The 27,986-nt window shown below is 41.2% G+C and overlaps 2 protein-coding genes across 2 annotated transcripts; both read right to left on the reverse strand.

Moving 5' to 3' along the window:
* Positions 1-4,491: 4,491 nt before the first annotated feature.
* Positions 4,492-12,834, reverse strand: LOC124088069 (zinc finger protein 14). Its single transcript, XM_046437420.2, has 4 exons — positions 12,686-12,834; positions 7,922-8,048; positions 7,650-7,710; positions 4,492-6,321 (listed from the first exon to the last, which is right to left on the reverse strand). Exons 1-4 carry the CDS (start codon positions 12,686-12,688, stop codon positions 5,574-5,576), a joined length of 939 nt encoding a protein of 312 aa, XP_046293376.1. The 5' UTR covers positions 12,689-12,834; the 3' UTR covers positions 4,492-5,573.
* Positions 12,835-19,457: 6,623 nt separating this feature from the next.
* On the reverse strand, positions 19,458-27,938 carry LOC124088071 (zinc finger protein 709). The gene is made up of 4 exons (XM_046437421.2): positions 27,793-27,938; positions 23,002-23,128; positions 22,530-22,590; positions 19,458-21,938 (listed from the first exon to the last, which is right to left on the reverse strand). Exons 1-4 carry the CDS (start codon positions 27,793-27,795, stop codon positions 20,717-20,719), a joined length of 1,413 nt encoding a protein of 470 aa, XP_046293377.1. The 5' UTR covers positions 27,796-27,938; the 3' UTR covers positions 19,458-20,716.
* Positions 27,939-27,986: the final 48 nt, after the last annotated feature.

Genomic DNA, 27,986 nt, shown 5'->3' on the forward strand with positions numbered 1-27,986 from the left:
GTAAGTGAATTTATATATTTAACTGACATGAGGATGATCACTACCTTATGAGGGTTTGACTTACAACTTCTCACTGTGAAAATGGTGAGAAAGTGAATGTGTTCAGGAGAAAATGACTTTGGTTTTCAAAGTCTAATCTCATGCTGGGGTAGTGGTATGCACTACTGCGCTTTTTGATGAGGCTGGAGAGCTGTGGTGATTGCAGTCCATTTGGCTCCCTTTTCAGGACCATAAAAACTGATATTGCACAGTGTTCTGTATTCAATGAATTAAATGAGATATTTTAATATTTTATTATTAAATAGCCCATAGGATAATATAAGTGATCTCATCAAATTCTAGGTAGTCTAGGCTCAACTGTGATGTTCAGTAAGTTACCTGCTTTAAGCACATTTTATACAATATCATAAATTCACATTTAACATATGAATTTATGATATTGTCACCTTAGTGTGGGCTTATGATAACAACATTGAAAGTTGAAAGGTATCTGTATTCATCGAGTGTGGGAAGCCATTCTTGCATGTGATTGGGCACCTCCCTGATTGGGTGTGAGGCGTTCTGGCCAAACTGTATTGGAGCTTATCCCCGCCCTCTCCAGGTGCGAGAGCCTGTCCGTGTGGGGGTGTGACTGACCATTGACCCTGAGACCAATCACTGACCTTGACCTTGGAATGCTGCCCCCCTCGACCTTCATTGGATGGAATTTTCCCCTGAATTTCTTGTTCCCCAATAAAAGGCCACTCCCTGGCGTGCCCTCTCTCTCTCTCTCCTGCTAGTCCTGAGTCAGCTTTGCTGCCCCACCGGGTGGTTCCAGGCGAGAGCTAGAGGGAGGGCTGTCTCGGACCTGGTCAAAGAAAAAGGTAATTGAGTCTTGTGTGTTTATTTTGATCTCACTAGTTAACTTCTATGCTACAAACCTCTTGTATGAAACCAGCGTGCTGGCTGCACGGTGGAATCGAGAACACTGTCCAATGCAATGTAGGAAATATAATAAGTGACAAAGGCAAAAACTAGAGCCAGACTCACATAGCAAGGCCTTATGAAGACACTATCACACACCTCTGAAAGCAGATAATGTTCCTCAGTGAATAAAATGGATCAAGATGAAAACACAGACATCCTGTAAATTTGTCTTTAAATACTGGTAGAACAGAATACATTGTGAGTCACAAAAATGAACAGGACTTCCCTATTCTCACTAAGATGACTGACATATATATCTCATAAATTAGGTTTGCTTTCTTTCCATTACTTTGGCTTCCGGTAGAACTAATGTGGTTACCAAAGATCAAATGCATTCAGCTCATCAGCACATCCAACAGAAGGAGATGCCTCACTGCACCGCATCCAAGCCAATCCCTAAACAAATACCCATACTGATGGACATTCTATGGAGAATGCCTTCACTGATGAGCCACATAGCCATTTACAGATGTTGGATGGACTGACTAGTTCACTGCATCCTGTTTGACAAAAACTATGGCCTTGGTGGAAGGACAAGTTACAATCAAAATAATCATTTTTAACAACATAAGGATGAGAACTAAAATTTATATGAGGCAAAAACACCTTTAGTTGTGAGCACCTAATGATGATCAACCTCAAACAAAAAGTGTGGCAAACTTATATATTGATCCAGTCCACATGTATGATGGGATATTTGCAGATATCTTCTCAGTAAATGAAAAAGACAACATTTGTTAATCTACCAATTGTTTAGAAGGTTAAGAAAACCCTTTCTTTAAAAATGTACAAAATCCCATTTGAAAAATATATATACGTCAAGATTATAAAAAAGAAGTCACACTGACATTTAAAAATGTCATTTGTTTTGAAAAAAGAAAGATGAGTAAATATCTGTAAAAGGTAAGAACCTGACACATGAGCCCCATAGGAAAATCATAATTAACAAAATCTCATTTTCAATGGTACCATTAACCACACAGTGGTTGATTAGAAATACATTTCTAATTCACAGACTCAACAAGGTTCAAAATGAAAGAAGAAAAACTTATTATGTGATTTGATTTAAAATGAAACTATTAAACTCACACTACTTAAACAAAACTTGTGTAAGTATGTAGCCTCAATATTTACTTTCAAAAGTAAAAATTAGCAAGAGTCTAGGGATCTACTTTAAGAATGAGCCACTGGGGCTGGGGTATGGCTCTGTGGTAGAGCGCTCGCCTACCATGTGCAAGGCCCTGGGTTCAATCCTCAGGTCCACATATAAATAAAGGTATCATGTGCAACTACAACTAAAAAATAAATATTAAAAAAAGAATGAGCCACTGATGTTATATTCATAAACTGTAGAACATTTTCTTCAGCTTATGTAACTTCTTCAGCATTCTACACACATTCTTTTGCATCAAGATCTTTATTGCTTACATTTATAGGACTGCTCTATATGAAGACTTGGAAACTATTTGTTACAAATGACAACTGTCTTATATATTTCACATTTATAAGGTTTTGATCCAGTGAGCATTCTTTTTTTTTTTTTTTTTTAAAATTTGAATATTTATTATTTTTTAGTTTTCGGAGGACACAACATCTTTGTTTGTATGTGGTGCTGAGGATCGAACCCAGGCCGCACGCATGCCAGGCGAGCGTGCTACCACTTGAGCTACATCCCCAGCCCCCAGTGAGCATTCTTAAATGTGGGACAATTAAAGACTTCTCCACATCTGTTCTCTTCAAGGATTCTCACTATTTACCACAGGTTTATGGTAACACCATTGGAAGTTAAAGAAAATCTATAGTTATGGATAAGTGTTAGGTGCATCGTAGGAAATACTTGAGTTTATAATAAGAGATAAAGACAAAAACAGACCCAGAAGACTGGAGTCAGCCTCACACTTCCAGCAAGGCCAAGACTTATGAGACATGTCACATACCTCTGACAGCAGATAATGCCCCCCAGTGACTAGGATGGATCAAGGCAAAAAACAAAGACATCTAGTATGTGTGTTTCTAAAATTGGTAAAAATGAAAGACATTCTGAACCCCCCAATCCTAAATAAGGAAAGTTCCACTCTTCTCACTGTGAAACTGGCTGGTGCTTCTCATGAATTAGGTCTTTCTTCACCCCCATTATTTTGGCCTTCCAGGTAAGAACCTTATGGTTACCAAGAATAAGTTGTATCCACCTTCTCGCTGCGTCCACTGAATAGCCACCAATCCTTCGAAACCAACACCAATCCTATAGAGAATGTTATTACTGATGAACCAAACAATTAGTTATGGTGGGTGGAGAGATTTTTTACAATAATTAATTCATATAAACTGAAAAAAAAAAACTGTGGTTCAGTGGTCTCTGGCAAGAGGAAACTCACACCAACATGATGTATCTTTTGGTATGATGACTGAGGAACAAATTACAATCAAATAAGTTTTCACAATGTAAGCATGAAGGATATAATTTACGTGAGGAAAAAACACCTTAAATTTTAAGTACATAACCACAATGATTCAATATCACAGAAAAAATGTGGTAAACATATAAATTAATCCATGATTATGATGGGATATTTGCAGACTTCTTAGAAAATGAAAAAGACATTTGTTAATCTACAAATTGGAAGAGTTTTTAAAAACCCATTCTAAAAAAGCATGCATGGAAATCTTGTTGAAGAAAATATATATCAAGAAGTAAAAAATAGGACTGGGGTTGTAGCTCAGCGGTAGAACACTTGCCCAGCACGTAGGAGGCGGCCCTGGGTTCGATCCTCAGCACCACATAAAAATAAATAAAAGACGTTGTGTCCAACTACACCTAAAAAAATAAATATTTAAAAAAAAAAAGAAGTAAAAAATATAAAAATCATGAAAAATGTCATTTGTTTTGATAAAGAGGCATATATATATATGAACACACACATCCTGCCACATGATCCCAATAGAAAAATCCCAACAATCAATAAAAACTAATTTTTTGACAGCTCATTAACCACAATTATTTAAAAATTAAGCCAACTGGCATATTACAAATAAATTCCACTTCAATCAATATGCTAAAAATGAAAGAAGCCAGTGTGGTGGTACATGCTTGTAATTCCAACTCAGGAGGCTAAGGCAAGCCTCAGAAACCTAGCATGATCCTGTCTCAAAATAAAAAATAAGAAGAACTGGAGATGTAGCTCAGTAGGAAAGAGCCCCTGGGGATCAATCCCTGGTACTAAAATAAGAAAAAAGGAGAAAAACTTTGCTCCCCGATTTAAAAACATACTATTACCAGGTGTGATGGTGCATGTGTCATCCCAGCAGTTCACGAGGCTGAGACAGGGATCACAAGTTCAAAGCCACCCTCAGCAATTAAACAAAGTTCTAAGCAACTTAGCAAGACCCCGTCTCAAAATGAAAACAAAATACTACCTATTAAACTTATACAGTATTGCTTGAACAAAACAAAATTATGTCACCTCAACATTTATTTTCAAGAGTAAAATTGGCAATACCCCAGAGATTTAATTTATGAAACACTGATAAACACACACACAAATATATTTTATTTCCTTCAGCTTGTGTATTTTCTGAAGCATGCTACAAAACTTACTTTGCTTCAAGCTCTTCATATTATTTGCATTTATAAGATCCCACTACATGTGGCACTTCCACAGGACTTAGAAAGTTATTTCTTATAACTGATGACTTTTTGTATTTTCATTTATAAGGCTTTAATCCAATGTGCATTCTTACACAGAGGCCAACTGAAGACTTATGTGCACCTCTTTTATTCTAGATTTCTTTCCATGTTGTGTTCTTTTAGGTCTGTGAATTGAATCAAGATGACTAAAGGCATTCCCATGTGCTTTACATGTATAAAAGGGCTCTCCACTCTGCATTCTCATTTTTGCTAAAAGGCCACAGGATAGTAAAAGACTTCCCACATTTCACATTTAAGGTTATTCTTTAGTGTGAGTTCTTTTTTTAATATTTATTTTTTAGTTATAGTTGGAAACAATACCTTTATTTCACTTATTTATTCTTATGTGGTGCTAAGGATCGAACCCCAGCCCCAGTGTGAGTTCTTTCATGTTTGTAAAAGGAACTGGATTGATTGAAGGCCTTTCCACATTGCCTACACACATAGGGCTTCTCACCAGTGTGAGTTCGTTCATGTATATGAATGTAACCAGATGAACTAAAGGCTTTCCCACATTGCTTACATACATAGGGTTTCTCTCCAGTCTGAGTCCTTTCATGTTTTTTGAGGGAACTGGGATGATAGTAGCCTTTCCCACACTGCTTACATATATAGGGTTTCTCTTCACTGTGAGCTCTTTCATGTATCTGAAAGAACTAAAGGCTTTCCCACATTGTTTGCATACAAAGGGTTTCTCTCCAGTGTGAGTTCTTTCATGTATTTGAACATAACTGGAAGAACCAAAGGCTTTCCCACATTGCCTACATACAAAGGGTTTCTCTCCAGTGTGAGTTCTGTTATGTCTTAGAAAGGAACTATAATCAACAAAAGCTTTCCCACATTGCCTACATACATAGGCTTTCTTTGCCGTGTGAGTTTTTTCATGTTTTCTGAAGGAACTGGGAACACAGAAAGCTTTCCCTCACTGGTTACAAACATATGGTTTCTCTCCACTATGAGTTTGTTCATGTCTTCGAAAATTACTCAAAGAAAGGAAGGCTTTCCCACATTGCTTACATCCATAAGGTTTCTCTCCACTGTGAATTCTTTCATGTGTTCGAATGGAACTGTAATCCCTGAAGCCTTTACCACATTGTTTACATACATGGGGTTTCTCTCCAGTGTGAGTCCTTTCATGTTTCCGAACAGAACTGGAACAGGCAAAAGATTTCCCACATTGCTTACATTTATAGGGTTTCTCTCCAGTGTGAGTTCTTTCATGTATTTGAATATAACTGGAAAAACTGAAGGTTTTCCCACATTGCTTACATTCATGGTGTTTATTTCCACTGTGAATTCTTTCATGCTTCAGAAAACATTTGGTAAAACTGAAGGTTTTCCCACATTGCTTACATTCATGGTGTTTATTTCCACTGTGAATTCTTTCATGCTTCAGAAAACATTTGGTAAAACTGAAGGCTTTCCCATGTTCCTTACATTTATAAGGTTTCTCTCCATATTCCCAATATTCATATGGTTTGTATCCAGAGTGAGTTCTGTGTGTATCATTTAAGGATGAATGACCAACGAGGACTTTTCTACACACATGCCTTTCATCTGGTTTTATTGAAGGAGTTTTCTTATTCAGGAAAGGATCTGCAGACCAGCTGAATACTTTTCCACATTTGCTACCTAGTTTATGTTCAAAGAGTCTCTCTACAACTTGACTTCTGTAAAGGAAAAAAAAAAATAGAAGCAGTACATAACAAATGATTTGTTTATTAATGAGACATGCTCTTTTTATGTACGAATATCTGAACATGAATGTCCTGAATGTCCTGCACTATAGGTTAAGAACAGTTATCATCAAAACAGTGGTATTCACATCAGGTTTCTTTTTTCTTTTCTTACTTTTTTTTTTGTGTGTGTGTGGTACTGGAGACAGAAGCAGGGTCTTGTACCTGCAAGGCAAGAGTTCTACCATTGAGATACATCCCCAATCCTTTTTGAGACAGGGTCTCAATTTGTTGAGGCTGGCCTCAAATTTCTGATCCTTCTGTATTTCTTTCACAAGAGATTACAGGCAGGAATTACTATACCAGCTCATATGAGGTTTCTAATACTATTTCCCAGGTAATTATTTGACTACACTGAATGTTTATATCACATTGAAATACAGTTGAGTGTTACTTATTGTTTTAGATAGCTTTTCACTGCTGTGGCTAAAAAACTTGGTGAGAACAACTTTAGAGGAGGAAAAGTTTATTTGAGGGCTCATAGTTTCAGAGGTCTCAGTCCATAAACAACTGGCTGGGGCTTGAGGTAAGGCTTAACATCATAGTGGAAGAGTGTGGTGGAAGGAACTGGCTCATATGATAATCAAGAAGCAGAGAAAGAGACACTATTTGCCAGATACAAAATATATGCCCCAAAGGCACACCCACAATGCCCACCTCCTCCAGCTATGCACTACTTGCCTCTAGTTACCACTCAGTTAACGCATGATTAACTCACTGATTGGGTTAAGGCTCTCATAACCCAATCATTTCTCCTCTAAACCATCTTACATTGTCTCACATGAACTTTTGGGAGACACCTCACATCCAAACCATAACACTTATGCAAAAATTTCAAGACCAAATCCATTTTGGATTTTGAAATATTTGCATGTACATAATGAGATCTTGAGGCTGTGCCCCACCTTAAACACAAAATTTACTTTTATATCATATATACCTTATACCCACACCTGCAAGGAATTTCATACATCATTTTTAATAATATTGTGCATGGAACAAAGTTCATATACATTAAGACATCAGAAAAATATCACTTGTGTTGACATGATATTGGTGCTTCACATGTTTCCAACATTGGAACATCTTTTTATTTTGGATTTTTCAATTATGGATGTTCAACTTGTATGCATTTTAAAAAATATTTTGAGATTTAATCAATTTGAAGCTGAAGTTATTTTTCCTCATTTGCTCATTTTTAAAATTTCCTGTCACTCCAGGATTCTTGAGGGACACTGCTTTCTTTTGTGAGTGTAAATTACCTTAGATTTCTCCTGCAGTTTTTGTAGTAATTTTTAATGCTCTCATCTTCCTGTCCTCTTCCTAAGAGTAGACAAAAAAATCATTATGAATTACTACAGTGTTATAGAAATTACTACAGTATTAAATCCTAGGTAGGTTCATGGTATAATGTGCTCATGACTGGAATATTCATCAAAGTTTTCCTTTACTTAGTCCAAATCATGAAGCAACATTGATGACAAGAAACACTTGTTCTCTGATTGATTATATAAGGCAATGATGTTACTCTTACCTAGAGAAGCCAGGTTCCTGAAGGTTTCCCGCATCACATTTCTGTACAGCTTCTTTTGAGAAAGATCCAGCAAAGCCCACTCCTCCAGGGTGAAGTTCACAGTCACATCCTCAAAGGTCACTGACTCCTAAAACATCCCACACATTTCCAGCAGGAAAGGTGAGACTTGCTTTACTGGAAATCCATATTCACTACATAGTAAGATCACATGATTCTATGTTCTCTAAATGTTCATTCCATATTACTCAGTCATAAAGAAGAATGACATTACAGCATTTGAATTGGAGACTATCGTGCTAATGAAATAAGCCAATTCCCAAAATCAAAGGCCAAATGTTGTTTCCGATATGTGGATGCTATCATACAATAAGGGGTGGGGGATGGATGAATAGAAGTTCACTGGGTTAGATAAAGGGGAATGAAGAGAAGGGAGGGGGGAGGGAACCGAAAAGACAGTAGAATGAATCAGACATAACTTTCCTCTGATCATATAAGAATATACAATCAGGGTAAGTCCACATCATGTACAAACACAAGAATAGGAAGTTAAACTCCACGTATGTATAATATGTCAAAATATAGTCTATTGTCATGTATAATTAAAAATAACAAATTAAAAATCTTTAAAAAATGTTCATTCCACTTCTTGGTCATCACACTAATTCTGACACTAGACTAGGGAACCATTTAATAAAGTGACAGCAGAACAAGAACACCTGTCATGCTGCTGGGTCACCCAACTTCTCTTTGTACAGAGTGTGCACAGCACCTCTCACAACAAACTACTACTACTCAGTGTTCACAAGAGAGTTAACAGCATCTGTACTGAGATTGCATGTTCTCAGAAATGCTTGAGAACAGAGTTTGACCTTTGCTAGTGTGTTTGGGAACTGCTCTTGGGATGGATCTCAGAAGCCTACCTTTAAAGAGGGGTTAGCTGTTCCTAACCAGTTTCTGCCACCACATGATATTTGTCTAACTCCTACTGTCCCTGTGAATGTTTGCAGGTTTCTGACAGGTTCATCAGAGGAAGCCTACCTGATAAGCCCCCAAAGTACACTATGGATGATGAATTTCTAATGAGCAAGTCTGGTAGATATTATTTAATACCTCTTGTCACAACTTGTTACTTAGGGAACTGAGCACATCATCTGTGATTGTACAGAGACAACTTTGGAAGTTTCTAATTGTTTCTTATAGGCAAACCTTAATTAAATACTAAGACTCATGGAGAACAGTTTACTAGGCTAAAAGAAAAATGTTATAGTTTTTATTTGAGATGTAAAGGGACAATGAAATTAGGGAAAAGATAGCCCATGTTTTTAGAAAGAGCTCAATATTACGAAGATGTCACTTCTCATACATATGTACAAAATTCTATAATTCCAAAAACACACTTTTGACTTGACAACAAAATGTCTAATGATGTTTAAAATCTTTTTTTTTTCTGTTTTTTTAAATTTTGAGACCAGATCTCACTAAATTGCTTAGGGCCTTGCAAAACTGAAGCTGGTATCAAACTTGCAATCTTCATGCCTCAGGAGGATTACAGGCATTACAGGCATTCACCACAATGCACTGGCTGATTGTTTAAAGTCTTTGGGACAAGAAAAGTGATAGCTTACCTAACCTGGTCTGAGTTTCCTGTCAGCTCCAAAAAAAAAGAGGAGTCCCCAGCCTTTTCATCATTTTATCTTGATGTGAAGCACAAAGGGAAGGAGTGTTGAGGGTTAAATACTGCCACAAAACATCCAAAAAAGGAATTAACATTTTTCCACTTTCTAGAATAGCATGGAAGCATATAGAAGAGGATATTCCTGTCCACAGAAGAAAAACACAAAGAAATTTAAAATCAACAACTCTTCTAAACTTGGAGAAGTAAGGTGGTATTCACTATAGCTTAATATTTCAAAATCCAACATTTTCCTACATATCAAATACAAACAACTGGATTTGAAATTAAAACCACAACACTATTTATACAGGAGAGAGAAACAATTTAATATAACATGAAAGCCTACACCAGATGTCATCGACAAAACCAAAATATAAACATAGAGATGCTGTTTATAATAGCTGGACAAAAATTAGATTTATTAGGGCTGGGGTTGTGGCTCAGTGGTAGAGCACTTGCCTAGTATGTTTGAGGCACTGGGTTTGATTCTCAGCACTACATATAAAAGTCAGATGATAAATTCATATGCTACCAAAATTCCTTACTAGCTGGGTGTGGTGGCCCCTGCCTATAATCTCAGCAACTGGGGAAGCTGAGGCAGGAGGATCATAGTTCAAGACCAGTCTGGACAACTTAATGAGACCCTATCTCAAGGGGGGGAAAAAAAAAGACTAGAGATGGAGTTCAGTGATAAGAGTGCCCCGAGTTCAATCACCAATACTTGAAAAGAAAAAAAAAATCTCCAATGCCTTTAAATTTATCCATCACTCTATCACCTACACATTATTATCCAAAGTACATGTATGAAGACATGAATTGGTGTGAATATACTTTCTATACAACCAGAGATATGAAAATTTGTGCTCTATATGTGTAATAGGAATTGTAATGTCATATATAAACAAAAAATTAATCTAAAAACTCTGCTTAGTAATAAAACACATGAGAAAGCTATAAAGAATACCAAAAACTGCATCTTGTGGTCATCTCTGGGTGCAAACAAAGATGAAATCAGGAAGACACACCAGAAGTAACCTATTTATTCACCTGCATGGTGAGTCCTCCAATATTTATATTCTTACCTAAATTTAGTATGAAACTCATCATCCCACTCTCAGGTTCCAAACAAGAAAATCACCATACTGCACTAACATTAAAAAGGACAATTCTTAAATGGTGAAGTAAACTGCTATTTTTTGAGAAGGACAATTATATCAAGGAAACAAAAGAAAGCAATAGGCTTCACAGGTCAAACACACTCCTAAATTTATAGACCACTCTCACTGTGCAGTTGCAGCCCAGGGGGGCTTCCTCCCACAATGTGCGGGGAAACCTGAGTAGCCAGGAAATGGAATTCTGGAATCTCCCCACACTATACTTGCCCCTCCTCTCAGCATAAAAAAATCTCCCTCCTCCACAGGTTCGATTCTGACAAGTGACCAAACTATCACTCAAAGCAATTGGAAAATTCCAACCTGTTGTGTTTTATCGACATCACTTCTGACTCCAAAGGTGTGCTGTTTGCTCAACACCAACCAATTCTCCAAGAAAGTGTCCCACAATTTAATTCTGATACCACCCAGATTTAGCACAGTCCTGAAAAATTCAGGGTTCAGTCTGACCACTGTCTCCACTGCAGATGCCAGTTCAAAGGAGGTGTTTGCTCTGTCTGGTCACCAATTCCCATAGAAGTTAAAGAAAGGTAACACCTTGAGTTTCCTCATTAGCATAAATTCAGACATTGCCTGAAAGAGGCTTATGATAACTAATCAAAGAGATTCCTACTGTTCAGAAATTCCGAGGGTTAAGCTTGCCAGAAGCTGGGACAAAGACCATTTGTTGTTGTTGTTGTTTATACTATACACCAAAATAAAACCTCAAATTCATAAGCCATTTTCTCCAGCAGATAGACACCAAAGGTGTCTCTCAGACTGTACCTCACAGGTTTTCTCAATTAACATACATTGCACTCTGACCAGACTAACACTGTGAATATAAAAGCAAACAGCATAAAATGTTGAATTTTAACCAAGAGCTCTAATCTTGGTAAAGAGCAGTGATCAAAAATCTCCTACCTCCAATACTTTGATTTGGAGAAACATCCTACCCCAAACGAACACTATCCCTTTACACTTAGAAAATGTTCCCATTTTTTTTTTTTTTAAACCAACAAGGCCAGATACACGCTTTACAAATTCCCACTTTGGGCTTAATGATTAACTAAACTGATCAGTAGAAAAGAAACAAAACACTTAAATAAGCAAACTTTCCTTGTATCTCTCCTTTTTCCAGGTCTGACCCACCTCAGCCTGAGCCAGCACATAAACCCCTCTTTAGCGTTACCCAAGCACAGGCGGACCTCAGGGGGAAAGTTCTCCTCTCCCCTAACTTTTCCTACTCTTCTTTCCTACTCCCTACAAAAGAAAAGCCCTCTTCTGCCTTTGTATGCTTGCAAACCATACGGTTAGGGCTTTTTCACCAATACTTCCAGGTGGTCACTTATGTCAATCACTTCGTTTTTAAAAACGAGGTGTAGTAACAGTCTAAGGACAGTATCAATGTGTCCTCTTCCACCTCAACCCCAACCGTGTTGAAGCGGAAGACCCCCTCTCCAAGGAGTCTGGCTTCGTGGAGAAGCACCTGGTAAATCAGAGATTGACTGGCAGCCAGCCCTAAGAAGCACTGGAAGATTGTGGATTTGAGACCTTCCTTCGCAAACATGTAGGAATTCCGGGCAATTAAGTATGCCACGGGGGAAAATGAGAAAAAGCTGGCGGCTCCCCAATCCCGCAGCTCCTCCCGCGCACGAGCCCACACGCGAGTCCGGGTCTCCCCGGGACCCTCCGGCCGACACCGCATTCTGGGGAGACCGGGACTCCGGGCTGGCCCAAGTCGCCGCGCAGGGATGGGACAGGACGCCGGGGTCCCGGCTGCCAGGTCAGCCCCACGGCGAGGTCGGAGGGACCGAGGGCCGAGCGACGCCAGCGGCGGACTCATTCACCGGCTCCGGGGCCGACGTGGGGGGGCCGGTCCCTCCGCCGCTCCCGCCGGCGCTCCTTCCCCACCCCGGCCCGCTCCCCAACACTGACCATTTCCGGCTTCCGGGGTCGCCCGGAGTCCTCCCGACGGTAACTGGCATCAGTGGACGTCACAAAGCGAAGGAGGCTGAGGCGCTGGCGTCTCTCAGAACAGCTGACCGCCCGCCCGCCCGTCACCGCGGCACCTCAAATGCGGACCCTTCAGAGTCTGGACCGCCCCTCCCGCCGCCGGGGCTCCTGATTGGACAGTTCGTACGGCCCCCGCGCCCCGCGCCTCTGATTGGCTAGTGCTCCAGGACCCGCTCCCTAGGACCCCAGCGACAGGAGCGGTCCCCTAACTTGGCAGATTCTGGCTACAGCACTTACCCTGCCTTGCTTCCTCCCCAGCACAGACCTGGCTCAGGCTGAGGATAAGGGGAACTTGCTCCTGGCTTTCCCGAGCGGTCAACCGCTTCCTATTGTAACTCAGCGGTCTCGCTTCTTCCTCCTGGAAATGGGGTCATAAGCATGCTCAAGGAATTCCAGACGGTGCCCACTGCCGCCTTTTCTGCGTCTCTCTAAGCCCACCCTGTCCTCTGCAGTCTGGTCTCCTCATAAAAGCCAGAGAACTCTCTATACTCAGAAATCTGGCTAATCATTCATGCTTAAAACCAACCTACTGTTACACTTTGGAAACATGTTTGGCAGTATCTATGCAAGCTGATGGAGGCCTCCCCTATGACCCAGCAATTACATTCCCAGGTAGACCCAAAGAGCCCATTGAGATTTCCTGCTAAGGACACATAGTAGGCATTCATGAGAACTCCAAATTAGAAATAACAAACACCCATGGATATGTTCAGAGATATCAAAGATTATTTCTGAACGCTTTTAAAAATTTTTAGGGTTTCCTACTTCCCTAAGAACAAACTTTTCAAGTGGACTTCGTGGTCATCTGTGCTCTTGAACTCTGACCTGTCTGCCTTCATCAGGACTCCCTCAGCCAGTTTCACCTGGCTAGAACTCAGTGGACATCCCATTATTCCAAACACACCAGCTCTATCACCCTGAGCCTGTGCACTTGCTGTTCCTTCTACCTGGAAACTCCCCATCCATCTGCCTGCTTCATCTGAATCACAAGTGCATGCATTTCCATTTTACACATCACTCCCTCCAGACACTTTCTCTAAGCCCCTAGCTAGCTCTTAGAACTACACTTAGCCCCTATAGATGTCTAGGTTTCTCATTACAACTCTGACCATTTGGTCATCTCTTGATACAGGAGAGCTTCCAAAACTGAACCATGAGAAGCAGAGGACAGAGAATTCCTTTCTTCTTAATCACTGCTGACTCACAGCACCCCGAATATTTCCATATCAAATGAGCATGAAACTGACATTTATTGACTCTATGAGAAAAACTCTATGAGGACAAGAGGCTGTAAGAACACAGAAGGAGTGTGAATCTGACTAGGCTCATTGAAAAACTGGCAATTCACTTGGAGGACTCTGAAGAACAAAGAGCTTCCCAGGACACGCTAGAATAGTGTTCTTGGCAGAGGGAACAGTTTGAGCAAAGGTGTGGAGGTGTGCTGAGGATGAGAGGGAAACCTGGAAATACATACTGGGCATATGTTATGTGGGGTCTTGATGATTCCCAGAGAGTCATCACTTTTGAAAGTAGGAGTCCAGGTAAAAGGCTGGGGCATCTTGAAAGTTCAGGCCAAATTCCATTTGGAATGAGGCAGCCATATCATTCCTTTGCCCTGTGTCTCAGGTAGCTCTATTGTGCTCTGGACCGGAATTTTCAGAAAACACAATTTAGCAGTTCATTGACAGTATGTTCTCTCAGCATAGAAGAAATCTGAAAAGGACCTAAGAGAGGGACAAGAAGTCTGTGAATATAAGAATGCTGGGCTCCATAAACTCGTTCTTCACTGATCCTTCTGGCACTCGGGCCAGAGAGAAAAAAGACCTAAGGCTAAGGCACAGAGATGGATGGAGATTGGCCATGGACAGCAGCGTTGCTGCTTCTCATAGACCACTTCTGTAGGTATCCACCCTATAGTATGTAATTCTAGTGACTATGGTGGAACATCCTGACCATCTTCGAATCATCCATGATGCTGGTTCCTCTATGTTCCCATTTCTGTGAAAAGACACAGATCATGTTAGGTTGGAGAAAGATCTCTTTCTTAGCTCAAGACTGTCTTCCTAAAGCCAGAGTCTAGTCCACTGGACACTTAAGATGACAAAGAATCATAACATAACCTCACATCTAAGAGTGGTCATCTGGTCAACCTCACTTTAAGAAAGTAGAAACTGAGGCTCAGAAAGAAGTAATCAGGTATAGACGCCATAGTAGGTCTGCACAGTCCTGGCTGTCACCAAAACATCATCTGATTGACCAGCACTTGGTTTTCTCTCTTCCTATATCTGTGTGATAGTCTCCTTAACTGTTTATAACACTCTGAATCTGGAGACAGCTTTCTGAAGTGGGACAAGTGACATTTTTTTACTTTTAGTTTCCACTATGACACATTATCAATATGTGTGGTTATCAAGTCTAATGTATGTAGAATACTGTGGCACACAGTAGCTGCTTGGTCTGTCAACCAAGTCCCTTCTGATTCCCTTTCTGTGCATTCCTCTTCCTAGGTCTACAACACTCATTCATTCCAAACATACTCTCTGTTCCAGTCTCTTAGATTTCAGATGAGTCAGACATTTTTTTCCTCCCTCAAGAGACTCGATCCAATGAAGAGTCAGGCACAGATGAAGGCACGGTAAGAAGAACAGGAGCTGGGGGAACCCAGAATGGGAGAGTTGGAAGACTTCCCAGGATCAGGGCAATTTAGAGCTGGGAGTGTAAGAGTGGTTTCTTTTGGGCAATGTATGTGCTCAGTGTCTTCTGGTCAAACTGCATAGCTCTGCCTCTCTCCTTGGTCAACTTCTATCCTATCCCCATCATCCTGGTGATACCAGCCAGTCTAACAAGAGCAGTGTGCTCCTCTACAATAAACATATCCAAGACGATATGTTCCCCAGTGGATGCCTGAAACAATGGATAGCATTTAACCCTATATATATTATGTTTTTTTCCTTATACATACATACCTATGATAAAGTTTCATTTACGAATTAGGCACAGTAAGAGATTAACAATAGTTAAGAATAAAATAGAACCATTATAACAGTACACTGTAAAAAATATCATAATAATGTGGTCTCTTTCTCAGTGTGCCACATTATTCTGTAGTCACCCTTCTTCTAGTGATGATGTGACATCATAAAATGACTACCTGATGAGATGAAGTGAAATGATTGATGGCACAGGAGGGCACAAGATTTCATCAAGGTACTCAGAACAGCACTCAATTTAGAATTTATGAGTGTTTCTGAAATTTTCCATTTAATATTTTCAGACCATGGTAATCATGGTATATGAAACCACAGAATGCTATCTATAGATAAGGAGGGTATGACTATAATCTTTACAAACCCCACAGCAAGGGCTGTGTCCACATAGCTCAGGGCAGCCTTGCCTTGAAGGCTTGTATAGGTGAAGCCAATGCTTTTGTGCATTGAACTAATATGCTGTGGCTGCCAAAGAAGTGTGCTACAGGCTGGTGGCTGTACAATGGAAAGTAGGCCAGAGGTAAGGTGCAGCTTAGGTGGGGGTCACCTTCACCAGGGGGAGTGATGGCTGAGAAGGGAAGTCATCAGTTGCTTTGTCATGATGCAGAGATGGATGTTTCTACACAGGTAACATTAGCTGGTAAATCTCAGAGAGGACACGAGCTTGGAGTGAGGTGACAAGATTGAATCTGGACAGTGGCAGAGGCATATGGTGAAAATTAGTGTTGGAGGAAAGAGGCAGGAAGGAATAAGGAGGCCAATCCCCTGGCTTGACAGACCCCAGCCTACCTCTCTTCAGGGGAGACTACCCACCTGCCTGTAACCTATGGCAGACTGAGCCCATTGCAGGAAACTACACTCAGGTAACAACTGTACTAATATCATGGTGTCTCAGACTCCCAGCCTAGCCCCTCCACCAGATCCCCATTTGGTAAATGGGGATCAGCACGTCACCTGGACGTCCCTCCTCTCAGCCACACCTCTTCTTCTGTGTTCCACCTGTGCACCGAGACAGGAATGGGGAGCAGCAGTGCCTCACCTGGACACCTTCACACACAGGATGGGGATAAGACAGCTCCCAGGGGTAAGTGAGGCGATGCTCTGTGCAGATGAGGGTCCTCCTACCACACCTTTACCTGGTTCTACACAGGTCACCCCACGTGGCCTTTATCTTACCAGTTTTCACTCAGCTACACCCGCCCTCAGGCACTTGCCCTTGTCTTCACTCAGGTGTCCACAGCTGGCCTGTGATACCTTCATACTATGATGTCTGGTTCCCACTGTAATCTTTGGCCTCTCCCCAGTTCCAGTCACCTGCCAGGTGTCCCCAACAGGGCATGAGGTATGGATTAGAAGCCTTGGACCCACCCTTTTAAGTTCCTCATTATCAATCCCTTGCCCTCAACCTGGCCAGAACACTTGTGCAATACAGGTCCCCAGGTTGTTTCCTTGTCTCCTCCTTGTCCTGATAACTTTTCTTGATCCAACTCCTGTTCCTTCTCGGTTCCCTTGCCAGACCTTTACCCTCGAGCATCTGAAGGCTTCAACTCACCTGGTTTTCCCTGAGTCCCTCCCAATCCCTTACCCACTCACTTCCACCTGACCTCAATCTCCCTAGTCACGTTCTCTCCAAGGCTCTCATCCTGTCTGGTCGATGTTTAGCCAGGTGCTCGGAGTGTGGTGTCGAACGCTGTCCTAGGTTTATTTCAGCTGTTGCTGGGCTAGCAGGGCTGGGGCTGTGGGTGCTAGGGCACCCGCTCAGCCCTGCACTCCCGGCCTTATTCTGCACCTTCTGGCTCAGCTCCGCCCCCAGCCAAAGCCCGCCCCTTCTTGGCTTAGCTACGCCTACCCATAGGTCATCCCCATTCTTCTTGCCAAAGCAAACCCCTTCTGGGTCATCCCAGCTCCAGGGACCCTCCCTCCCCTCCATGATCCCTCCCAGCCCATCTAGCAGCTCACCCCTTCTCCCTGATCTCAGCTCTACCAATCTCATTTTCATACAGGCCCTAAACTCCAAGTGGACCGACGCTTCCTCTTCTCCCAGCCGCCTGACTTCCATCCCCTTTTCCTGACTTCCATCCCCTTTTCGGGTGATTCTCCGTCAGTCTTCGCTCAGCCCACCCACCCCACCCCTGACCTCAGCCATGCATTCCCCAGGCTACTCTTAGCTCTCAGTCCAGCTTGTTTCCTACTCCCACATTTTTGTACTGGGGATTGAACCCAGGATGTCTCGAATGGTAGGCCAGTGAAGCAAGAGAGAAGAAGGGGAACCCCATTCATTATAGTAGGATCTCTTCTCTTTCCCCATCACCCATAGGCAGGAGGCTACACCGGAGGCCACCTCCAGTGGCTGCACAGCCAGCTGGTAAGACAGAGAGTGGAAGCAAGTTGAGGAGCTTGCGTGGCCAGAGGTAGAGTTCTGAATCTCAAGGCAGAATCTGATGATGTGGGTTGGGATCTAAACTTTCAAGGTGGATTCTGTGTCTTGGGTCAACTGAAGGACATGAAAAAGGGCTTGAGGATCTGGGGTGGCTATCAGTGACTTGGAGTGGGGAATGGAGGGATCCAGGTCCCAGGAATTCATTTGTGGATCTGGAGACAATGCCCAAGAACAAAGGGTTGGATTTGAGGGACCAGTGGCAAGGTCCAGGCACAAAAAGGGATTTTAGAGATTCACTGCAGAGGTGTCATGCAAGGAACAGAGAAGGATCTAGAAGATTGTCCAGACCTAAAGGAGGCATCAACATAGGGTTGGGCTATGAGGTGAAAAAAAGATAAAATTCAAAAGGTTTCAGAAGCATTTCCTTGAAAATATGTCGTTAGAACTACTTCCTTCTTCCCTTCCAAATGCTTTTCCAATTTATTTCTCCATCTCTAACATCCTCTCTTTTGGTATTCTAACTTCTAAAGAAAGCCCTCAGTAATGCCCTTTCCTTTCTAAATTTAAAAGGAAGTCCTGGTTTATTAGTATGTAAATTTCTGGATAACAGTTAATAAACTATTTCTAAGAAACATGCCTGGAAATTTTGTTTAGTAGAACAAGCCCTATGTAGTTGTTTTGATTGCACACTTGTAGTTGTCAACCAGAATCAGGAACACTCATTCCCAATATGAACAGAGTTGTTTACTATGCAATAAAAGGTCTATGTAATTAGATTAGACTGTATCTATAGACTTTGGAGTCAGTCCAGCCGACAATACTCTCAACAGTGACAGTCTGATCTGTCTGGTACACACAGGGCTTGCAGGAAAATGCAAACTGTGAATGTACCTGTAACGTGGAACTTCTAGAGACATCTGTGCAACCTACAAAACTGAGAAAATAGAAATGCAATAGTCAATGGTAGTTTGGGGGATACTCTTGAGTGATAATTCAAAAAGTCAGGAAAGGGAACTGGAAGAAGGTATCTTTCTGACCTAACACATCTGGCTATCTCCAGGTATGATGTCTGCAAAACCTGACTTACGCCTACCTCACAGTCTATTAGTGTATTCTAACATAGAACCATAAAGGACAGGGAATCTGGAAAATACTAGTTCCCAATATTTCTCACACACACATAACTCAATCCAGAAAAATTCTCCCACCCTAGGTTTTTATTGTCCTTCCTGTTTAACCCAAAGTCAATCATCCATCTAACAGAAAAAATAACAGAGTAAAGGGCAACAGATTAAATTCACACAGAACTTATAATAAACTTGACATATTTACAAATTAATGCCAATTATTTATTAGCAATGAGAAGAGAATGAACTTCATTATACCAAATTTTCCCCCACAATAAAGAAGGGTAGAAAGTATATAATAGAAAAGGGATATCCCAAATCTGCCGATTTAGGACAGTGACAAAACTCTCAATAATTGTGGGCACAGTGGTGCATGCCTGTAGTCCCAGCTACTCAGAAGTCTAAGGCTGGAGGAACCCTTGAACCCAAGAGTTTGAAGATCAGCCTGAATGATATAACAAGACCCTGATTCAACAAACACCAAAATACCTGACAAAACACTCAACTATTAACAAAGACTAATTTTTCAATGTTCCATTAACCACAGAATAATTTAAAACTATATAAAAAAAATCAGATCTACTGCATAATAGAACTACATCTCAATTCATTCAGGAATCTTATAAACTTACATATATAAAATGAATGAGAAAAAAAAATATTAACTGGCATAAGAGAAAAAACAATACCTATTGAACTCATTAATTCAAGGGTACTTACAGAATTATCTCAGTTCAACATTTCTTTGTGAGAATAAGATTTTGAAATCCATAGCAGAGAGATCTACTTTAAGAGAAAGTCACTGATAAAGATTATTAATAAAGGTATAGCTTTTATAACATTTCCTTCAAATTGTGGTTTCTGGTGAGCAATACACCCAAATTAGTTTGTATCAAGCATTTTATATTTCTTTGATATATAGAATTTCAAAACATTGGTAGTTTCCACAAAATCTTTGAAATGTTTGTTAAATTGAAAATTCCTTGGTTGGTTTATTTTTTTCAGTGTTGGGGATCAAACCTAGGGCTTCACATATGCTAGGCAAATGCTCTGCCACTAAGCTACATCCCCAGCCCCAATGTAAATTTTTACATGCTGTTAGGACGTAAGCCAACTGAAGACATTTGAATACCGTTCATATTCTTTCCCTGTGCATTCTTCCATGGCTTTGAATTGAACTGTGAGGATTAAAAGCTTTTCCAAACTCCATTCATAGTAGTTCTCTACACATGCATTCTTGTGTGTGCTAGAAAGGCTGTGAGATTATCTGCTTTCCTGCATTCCTTAGGTAGGATTTCTCCTCAGGATCAGTTCTTTCATTCTTACAAAAGGAACTGGGACAAGAGAGTATTTTCCAACATCCCTTACATCCACAGGGTGTCTGTACAGTATTAAATTCATTCACATATCCATGACTGAAACAACAGAAGACTTTATCACATGTCTTATACTTGTACAATTATTCTTTGCTATGAGTCTTTCCATGTTTATACAAGGAATTTTGACACCTGAAGGCTTTCCCACATTCATTACATTCATAAGGTTTCTCTCCAGTATGAATTTTTTCATGTCTTCGAAAGGAATTAGAACTACTTAAGCCTTTCCCACACTGCTTACATTCATAGGGTTTCTCTCCAGTGTGAGTTCTTTCATGTATTCTAACATAACTGGAACTACTGAAGGCTTTCCCACATTGCTTACATTTATAAGGTCTCTCTCCACTGTGTATTATCATGTGTCTTCGAACACTTTTGAGACAAGTGAATATTTTCCCACATTCCTCACATTCATAAGGTTTCTCTCCAGCATGTGTTCTTACATGCATTCGAATGTAACTTGGACAACTGAAGGCTTTCCCACACTGCTTACATTCATAGGGTTTCTCACCAGAGTGAGTTGTTTCATGATTTCGAACAGAACTGGGACACTTAAAGGCTTTACCACATTGTTTACATTCATAGGGTTTCTCTCCAGTGTGTGTTCTTTCATGTATACGAAATAAACTGGGATAATGAAATGTTTTCCCACATACCTCACATTTATATGGTCCATCACCACTGTGCATTATCATGTGTCTTCTAACACTCTGGAGATAAGTGAACATTTTCCCACACTGCTTACATTCATAGGGTTTCTCTCCAGTGTGAGTTCTTTCGTGTATTCGAATGTAACTGGAACAGCTGAAAGATTTCCCACATTGCTTACATTCATAGGGTTTCACTCCATTGTGAGTTCTTTCATGTATCTGAACATAACTGGAACTCCTGAAGGCTTTCCCACATTGCTTACATTCATAGAGTTTTAATCCATTGTGAGTTCTTTCATGTATCTGAACATAACTGGAGCTCCTACAGGCTTCTGCATGTTGCTTACATTCATAGGGTTTCTCCCCAGTATGAGTTATTTCATAGTTTTGAATGAGATTGGTCCAGTTAAAGATTTCATCATGTTCTTCATGTTCATAGGATTTTTCCTGATACTCATATAGTCTATGTCCAAAATCAGATGTGATGTGCCCATTAAGGGATGAATGACCAATGGTCACTTCTCCACATACAGGGCTTTCACATGGTTTTAAAGCAGGAGTTTTCTTTTTCACAATGTGATCTGAAATCTGGCTGAAGATTTCTTCATATGGACTACCTTCTTTATATCCACATAGTCTCTCTATCACTTGACTTCTGCAAAAAATGAGAAGCACATTACTAAAGGTTTGTTTACTAATAATTTTATATTTATTTACAGATACTGAATTTACATTTTTAACATTATCAGTGAAAATATAGGCTTTATGCCCTGCCTCAATCTTCTGAACATGAATGAACTGAACGCTTTGCCAATGGCTAGACCATAACTTCTATGAAAACAGTGACACCCACACTGGATTACTTAATACTGTTTTCAAGTTAACTATTTTGCAAACATATGTATGTCACATTTAAGTTTTAGAAAAAAATTTATAAAAATAAATAAATCTGAAGTTTAATTTCTCATTTTTAAAATTTGCTGTCATTTTAAGATTCTCCAGGGACACTGCTTTCTCTTGCTAGTACAAATTACCTTAGATTTCTTTCTTTTTTTTTTTTAAAGAGAGAGAGAGAGAGAGAGAGAGAGAGAGAGAGAGAGAGAGAGAATTTTTTAATATTTATTTTTTAGTTTTTGGCAGACACAACATCTTTATTTGTATGTGGTGCTGAGGATTGAACCCAGCGCTGTGCGCATGCCAGGCAAGCACACTACCGCTTAAGCCACATCCGCAGCCCACAAATTACCTTAGATTTCTTCTACAATTTTTGTATTCATTGTCAATGTTCTGGTCTTCCCATTGTATTCCTAAAATACAGACACAGAAAAATCATTATGAGTTGGACATGGTAGTGAATGCTTGTAGCCCCAGTTACTCAAGATGCTGAGGTGGGAGAATCACATGAACTCAGGAGTTCAAGACCAGCCTGGGCAACATAAAATACCCCATCTCGAAAATCAGTCAATCAATCAAAAGGAAAAAAAAAGGGAAATAATTGTTATTACAATATTATAAAAACGTTATAAAAATGTTGTTTATAATGTTGTCATTACAACTTTATAAAAAAATTATTAGTCTCTATTCATGATACTCTGTGACCATGCTTGACTTGTTCAGCAACATAATTTTTTTCTACATTCCAAATCACCAAGGAGCATTGATGAGCAAAAAATACTTGTTCTCTAATTGATTAAGTGAGGAAAAGACATCACCCTTACCTACAGAGGTCAGGTTCCTGAAGGTTTCTAGCATCACTTCTCTGTAAAGATCCTTTTGGGAATGATCCAGCAAAGCCCACTCCTCCAGGGTGAAGTTCACTGCTACATCCTCAAAGGTCATTAAGTCCTAAAATATCCCACATGTTTAATATAGGAAGGGTAAGATCTACACTGAAATCATAATAGGTTCACATAATGCTGTGGACTCAAAATATTTATTCTATGACTTGGTAATCAGATTTACCCTTTATTCACTCTCACATCCTCCAACACAGCAATTGTGGTGATAGACTTGAACTATGCATAAAGCAATGGCTGAACAGGAACACACCTCTCATTGATGAGTTTATAGAGTAAGATGTGCAGCTTAGATCACCGTTAATGTCTCTTTGAACAGAAGACCTACAGTCCCTGTCATAGCAAAGTGTTGGTGTACTGAAGGGCCTACCATTAGCAGTCCTGAGACTGCATATCCTTAGAACAGTCTCTTTCAATATTCGACCTTTTTATTTGTTCTAATTAGTCATATGACAGTAGAATGCATTTTGATACATCATACATACATTCTTCTGGTATTGACCTTTGATAGCATTCAGAATCTAGATTTTGGGAAAGACCCCACCAATCTAATAAAGAATCATAACTTATGGGAATAAAAACCTGTATGCAGAAACCTCTGTGAAGCATTATAGAGGATAAAAAATATATATAAGAGGATGGGGAGGGAGAACAAGAAAAGAACAAGAACAAAAGAAAATGTGAACTAAACCATATTGATGAATTGCTGAAGTCTGAATTGAATGGGCACAAGTTTGAGAGGTAAAAAGTAGAGTGGGGCCCATTCTTAGGAAGTCCCCCTTCATTTATGAGTTTTACCTCCAGAAACACTACAGTTCTCATTGTGATGGTCAGATTAAAAACTGTTTCCTGCTTTGAGCAGGAAGAAAATAAAAGTAGTCATTTTGAAATATGCCCACAGACATGTGTTCTTAAGTCCAGTCTTCAAAACAATTTCTCAAAGGCCTTATCAACAGGGATGTTACCAGAGCTTTATGTTACTAAGGCAGGCTACTTTATTAAAAAAAAAAAAAAAAAAAAAGCAGCAGCTTCTTTTGGCTCAAAGTTCTGAGGATACAAAGTCAAGAGCCTACATCTGATGATGGCCTTCTTGCAAGCAGAGTCTTGAGACAGTGCAGAGCATCACATGGCAAAAGACAAGATGTAGGGGTGTGTGTGTGTGTGTGTGTGTGTTTATGTTCTGGTTTCTCTCCCTCTGGTGATAAAACCAAAAGGATTCAATCATGGGGGCTCCACTCTGATTACCTAATCACCTCCAAAAGGCTCTAACTCTAAATACTACAGTGAGGTTAAGTGTCTATCCTCTTAATTCCTAAGGGTAGGGGTTAAATTTCAACACATGAAGCCTTGAGGGACACTCAAACTACATCCAAATCACAGCAAGAGCCAAACCTCTGGGGAAGTGTAACACCCAGCTCCACCCCTCTGTAACCTTCCTGCTCAACTAAGGCATAAGGATGAAGAGTACTTACGGTAGTCACAACCCAGGAACACAAGCATCCTAAAAAATGAGGTCAAAATACATCAGTGCAATGTTCTGCCTGCCCCTACAGTTTACCATGACATGAATGAGGCTCCTGTGTAACAACTGTAGAATAAAACTGATAGAACTGCATGCTTCATACCTTATTTAAGAAGTCTCAGGGGCACACCAACAAATAGGGTAACCTGAATGGAGCGTAAAAATGTCTAGAAACACACCATCTACTGAGACTGGGTCATGAAAAACTACAAAATATGTGTAGACCTACAACTAATAAGGAGGCTGATAAAGTAATCAACCTCAACCCTGTCCCCAACAAATGAAAGTCTGGAACCAAACAGTTTCACTGGAAAATCTACCAAACATTTAAGGAAGAAATGTTATCCAAAAACCCTGAAGGATAACATTTCCAAATTTATCATACAAGACCAAAATTAGGCTAACAAAAGCAACAACAACAACAAAACTACGGTCAACTGTCCCTTATGAATGAATATTGGTGCTGAAATCCTCAAATTCTTATTCAATGGTAGAGTAATCAAAACAATGTGGTGACGGACGGTATAAAGACAGAGATCTAGACCAATGGAATATGACAGAGAGCCTAGAAAGATACCCACGTATCTTTTTTAAAATGGTAGATGACTTTTTTAAAAAATGTTTTTATGAGTGCACTATAGTTAAACATAACAGTGGGGATTATTTTGTTTTTTCAGTTTCTCTCAGTACCAAGGGCTCTGCATTGTCACACACCAGCAAGGCAGGTTCCTAGGAATAAACAACTGGGCCTTCCCTGACTTCCATTTTCAGACTCAACATTGGCCTTAACATGAAGTCACCGGGCATGGAACTCCTCCTTGACCAACACTATTCACTTACTTTTAAGGGAGAAAATACCCAGTGTTTGAGGAATCTATTAAAATCACTTAGGCTTTGTTTATATATATAGGAGGTAAAGAATTCTAAGGCACTTATCCATCATAGCTCAACTGCAAAAGCACAAGTGACTATCCCTTTAGACAATTACAATGTAACTTAATTATCATTTCCATGGCAACAAATTAGCTAGCATTAATTATATTTGAATATTTCTGGATGTTGCCTCTTAAGTCTAAGTACCAGAAAAGAGAACAGTGTTCATTGTCCACTGTCCCAAGCTCCTCACCCAGGAATGGAGACAAACTCAAGTTTTGGTGAGTCCTTGTCATCCACTAATCTACCTACCATACCTTCTGGTGGAATTGTCTTTATTTCTCTGCAGCCACTGTGGAACAGTGATTTTTCCCTATGCTCTGAGATTCTCATCCCTAGCAGCATTCTCAAGGCTAAGTGTTATTATCCCATTTGAAGTCAACCAAAAGATAAGACCAGATCTGGGAAATGTACTACACACAATATGGAGAAGAACAAAGGTTAATAAAAATTTTTAAAAGAAAGGATAAGGCTAGATATTTAATTTTTTTCTGAAATCACCTCTTTCTTGCTTCTTTGGATATATTTTGTCTTATCACTCAAGTTCCACTGAAAAACTGAGGCTCAAAGAAGTAAATCTTTCCTAAATGACAAGGCTAGGGAGTGTCAGTGTTGGTGTTCAATCGATCCAGCCTACCACACAGGACATTTCCCCCTACCTCCCATCCTGCTGACATGCTCAATATCCACCCTCCAAGGGATAACAGACTTCCCTGCTGTGTGCCCAAAGTGCATTTTCCCTTTCAGGAAAGGAAAGGAAATGGCACCACCTTATTGGGGTGGGTTTTCCTAGTCCTTTGGGATAGTTTTATCCCTTCACAAGGAATCCAGGGGGCAGGAATTATTTCTATCTTGTCCCCTCAGCACCAACATCTGATATTGTTGGTGCTAACAATATGGTGCTAACAAAGTGGGCTAACCAATATGTTTTCAAGGAATAAAGACCTGGTTAGGGAAAAAAAAAGGCTTAACCACATAAATGAGGGTATATCAAGAGACTCCTCCCTGCCATGGGCATCCATCTGCTCCGTTATGAGATATCAACAAGCAGGACCTTTAAGAGGTGAGTAAGCCCTACCCTCATGAATGGATTAATGCATCCATGGATTAATGGATTAATGGGTTATTTTAAACTTAGCCAGTTTGGCTAAGTCTCTCTGGCACTTCCTTTCTCTGGACATGTGATGCCCTGTGCCTATTCCAGCTCTGCCAGCAAACAACCAGATGGCACCTCTCAACTCTGGACTAGAACCATGAACTAAAAATAAGCTTTTCTTTATAAATTACCCAGACTGTGGTGTTGAGTTATGAGCAACTAAAAATGGACTGAGAAACCTAGGAAGAGCTATGCTGAGAAGACAGGGTCGTGGATTTGAGGCCTTGCTTCCAGATATTTAGAAAATTCAGGGGGAATCAGATCCTCTCTGGGGAGAAAGGAGGGAGGGGGACCCCACATACCACAGCTCCTCTGCAGGAGCCCCCCCCCCAACACACACATACACACACTCACACACACACCCCAGATCCTCCCAGGGGAGACAGGCACGGGGACCCCACATACCACAGCTCCTCTGCAGGAGCCCTGCACACACACACACACACACACACACCCCAGATCCTCCCAGGGGAGACAGGCACAGGGACCCCACACACCACAGCTCCTCTGCAGGACACACACACACACCCCAGATCCTCCCAGGGGAGACAGGCACGGGGACCCCACATACCACAGCTCCTCTGCAGGAGCCCTGCACACACACACACACACACACACACACCCCAGATCCTCCCAGGGGAGACAGGCACAGGGACCCCACACCACAGCTCCTCTGCAGGACACACGCACACACACACACCCCAGATCCTCCCAGGGGAGACAGGCACAGGGACCCCACACCACAGCTCCTCTGCAGGACACACACGCACACACACACACACCCCAGATCCTCCCAGGGGAGACAGGCACGGGGACCCAGGCACGGGGACCCCACACACCACAGCGGGAGCCCTACACACACGCACGCGCGCGCACACACACACACACACACCACGCCTCCCGCCGCCACCGTCTGGGCAGACGCAGGGCTGTCCAGAGAGGGTCCCGGCTGCCGGCCCAGCCCCCACGGGGCGGAGGGACCGAGAGCCCAGCGGCGCCAGCCGCGGTCGGCCTCCCGAGCAGAGGCGGAGAACACGGGTCCCCGCTGCGGGTTCCGCGGGTCCAGCCGGCCCCTCCTTCCCCCTCCGCCTCCCACACTCACCATTTCTCTGCTTCCGAGGATTCGCGGCGTCCTGCCGACTGCTCCTGAGGTCAGCGGAGGTCACAGCGCAACAAAGGCTGAGCCGCTAGGCGCCTCTCCCGGGAGCGGTGGCCAGACCCCTACTGCGGCTGCGCATAAACGATCCCCCAAGGTTCAGGCCGTCTCCCCAGCCTCTTGCCGGCGCTCCTGATTGG

This window comes from Marmota monax, unplaced genomic scaffold (genome assembly GCF_021218885.2).
Source record: "Marmota monax isolate L192 unplaced genomic scaffold, Marmota_monax_Labrador192_F-V1.1 WCK01_AAM20220418_F8-fsc00021, whole genome shotgun sequence".
Lineage (NCBI taxonomy): Eukaryota > Metazoa > Chordata > Mammalia > Rodentia > Sciuridae > Marmota > Marmota monax.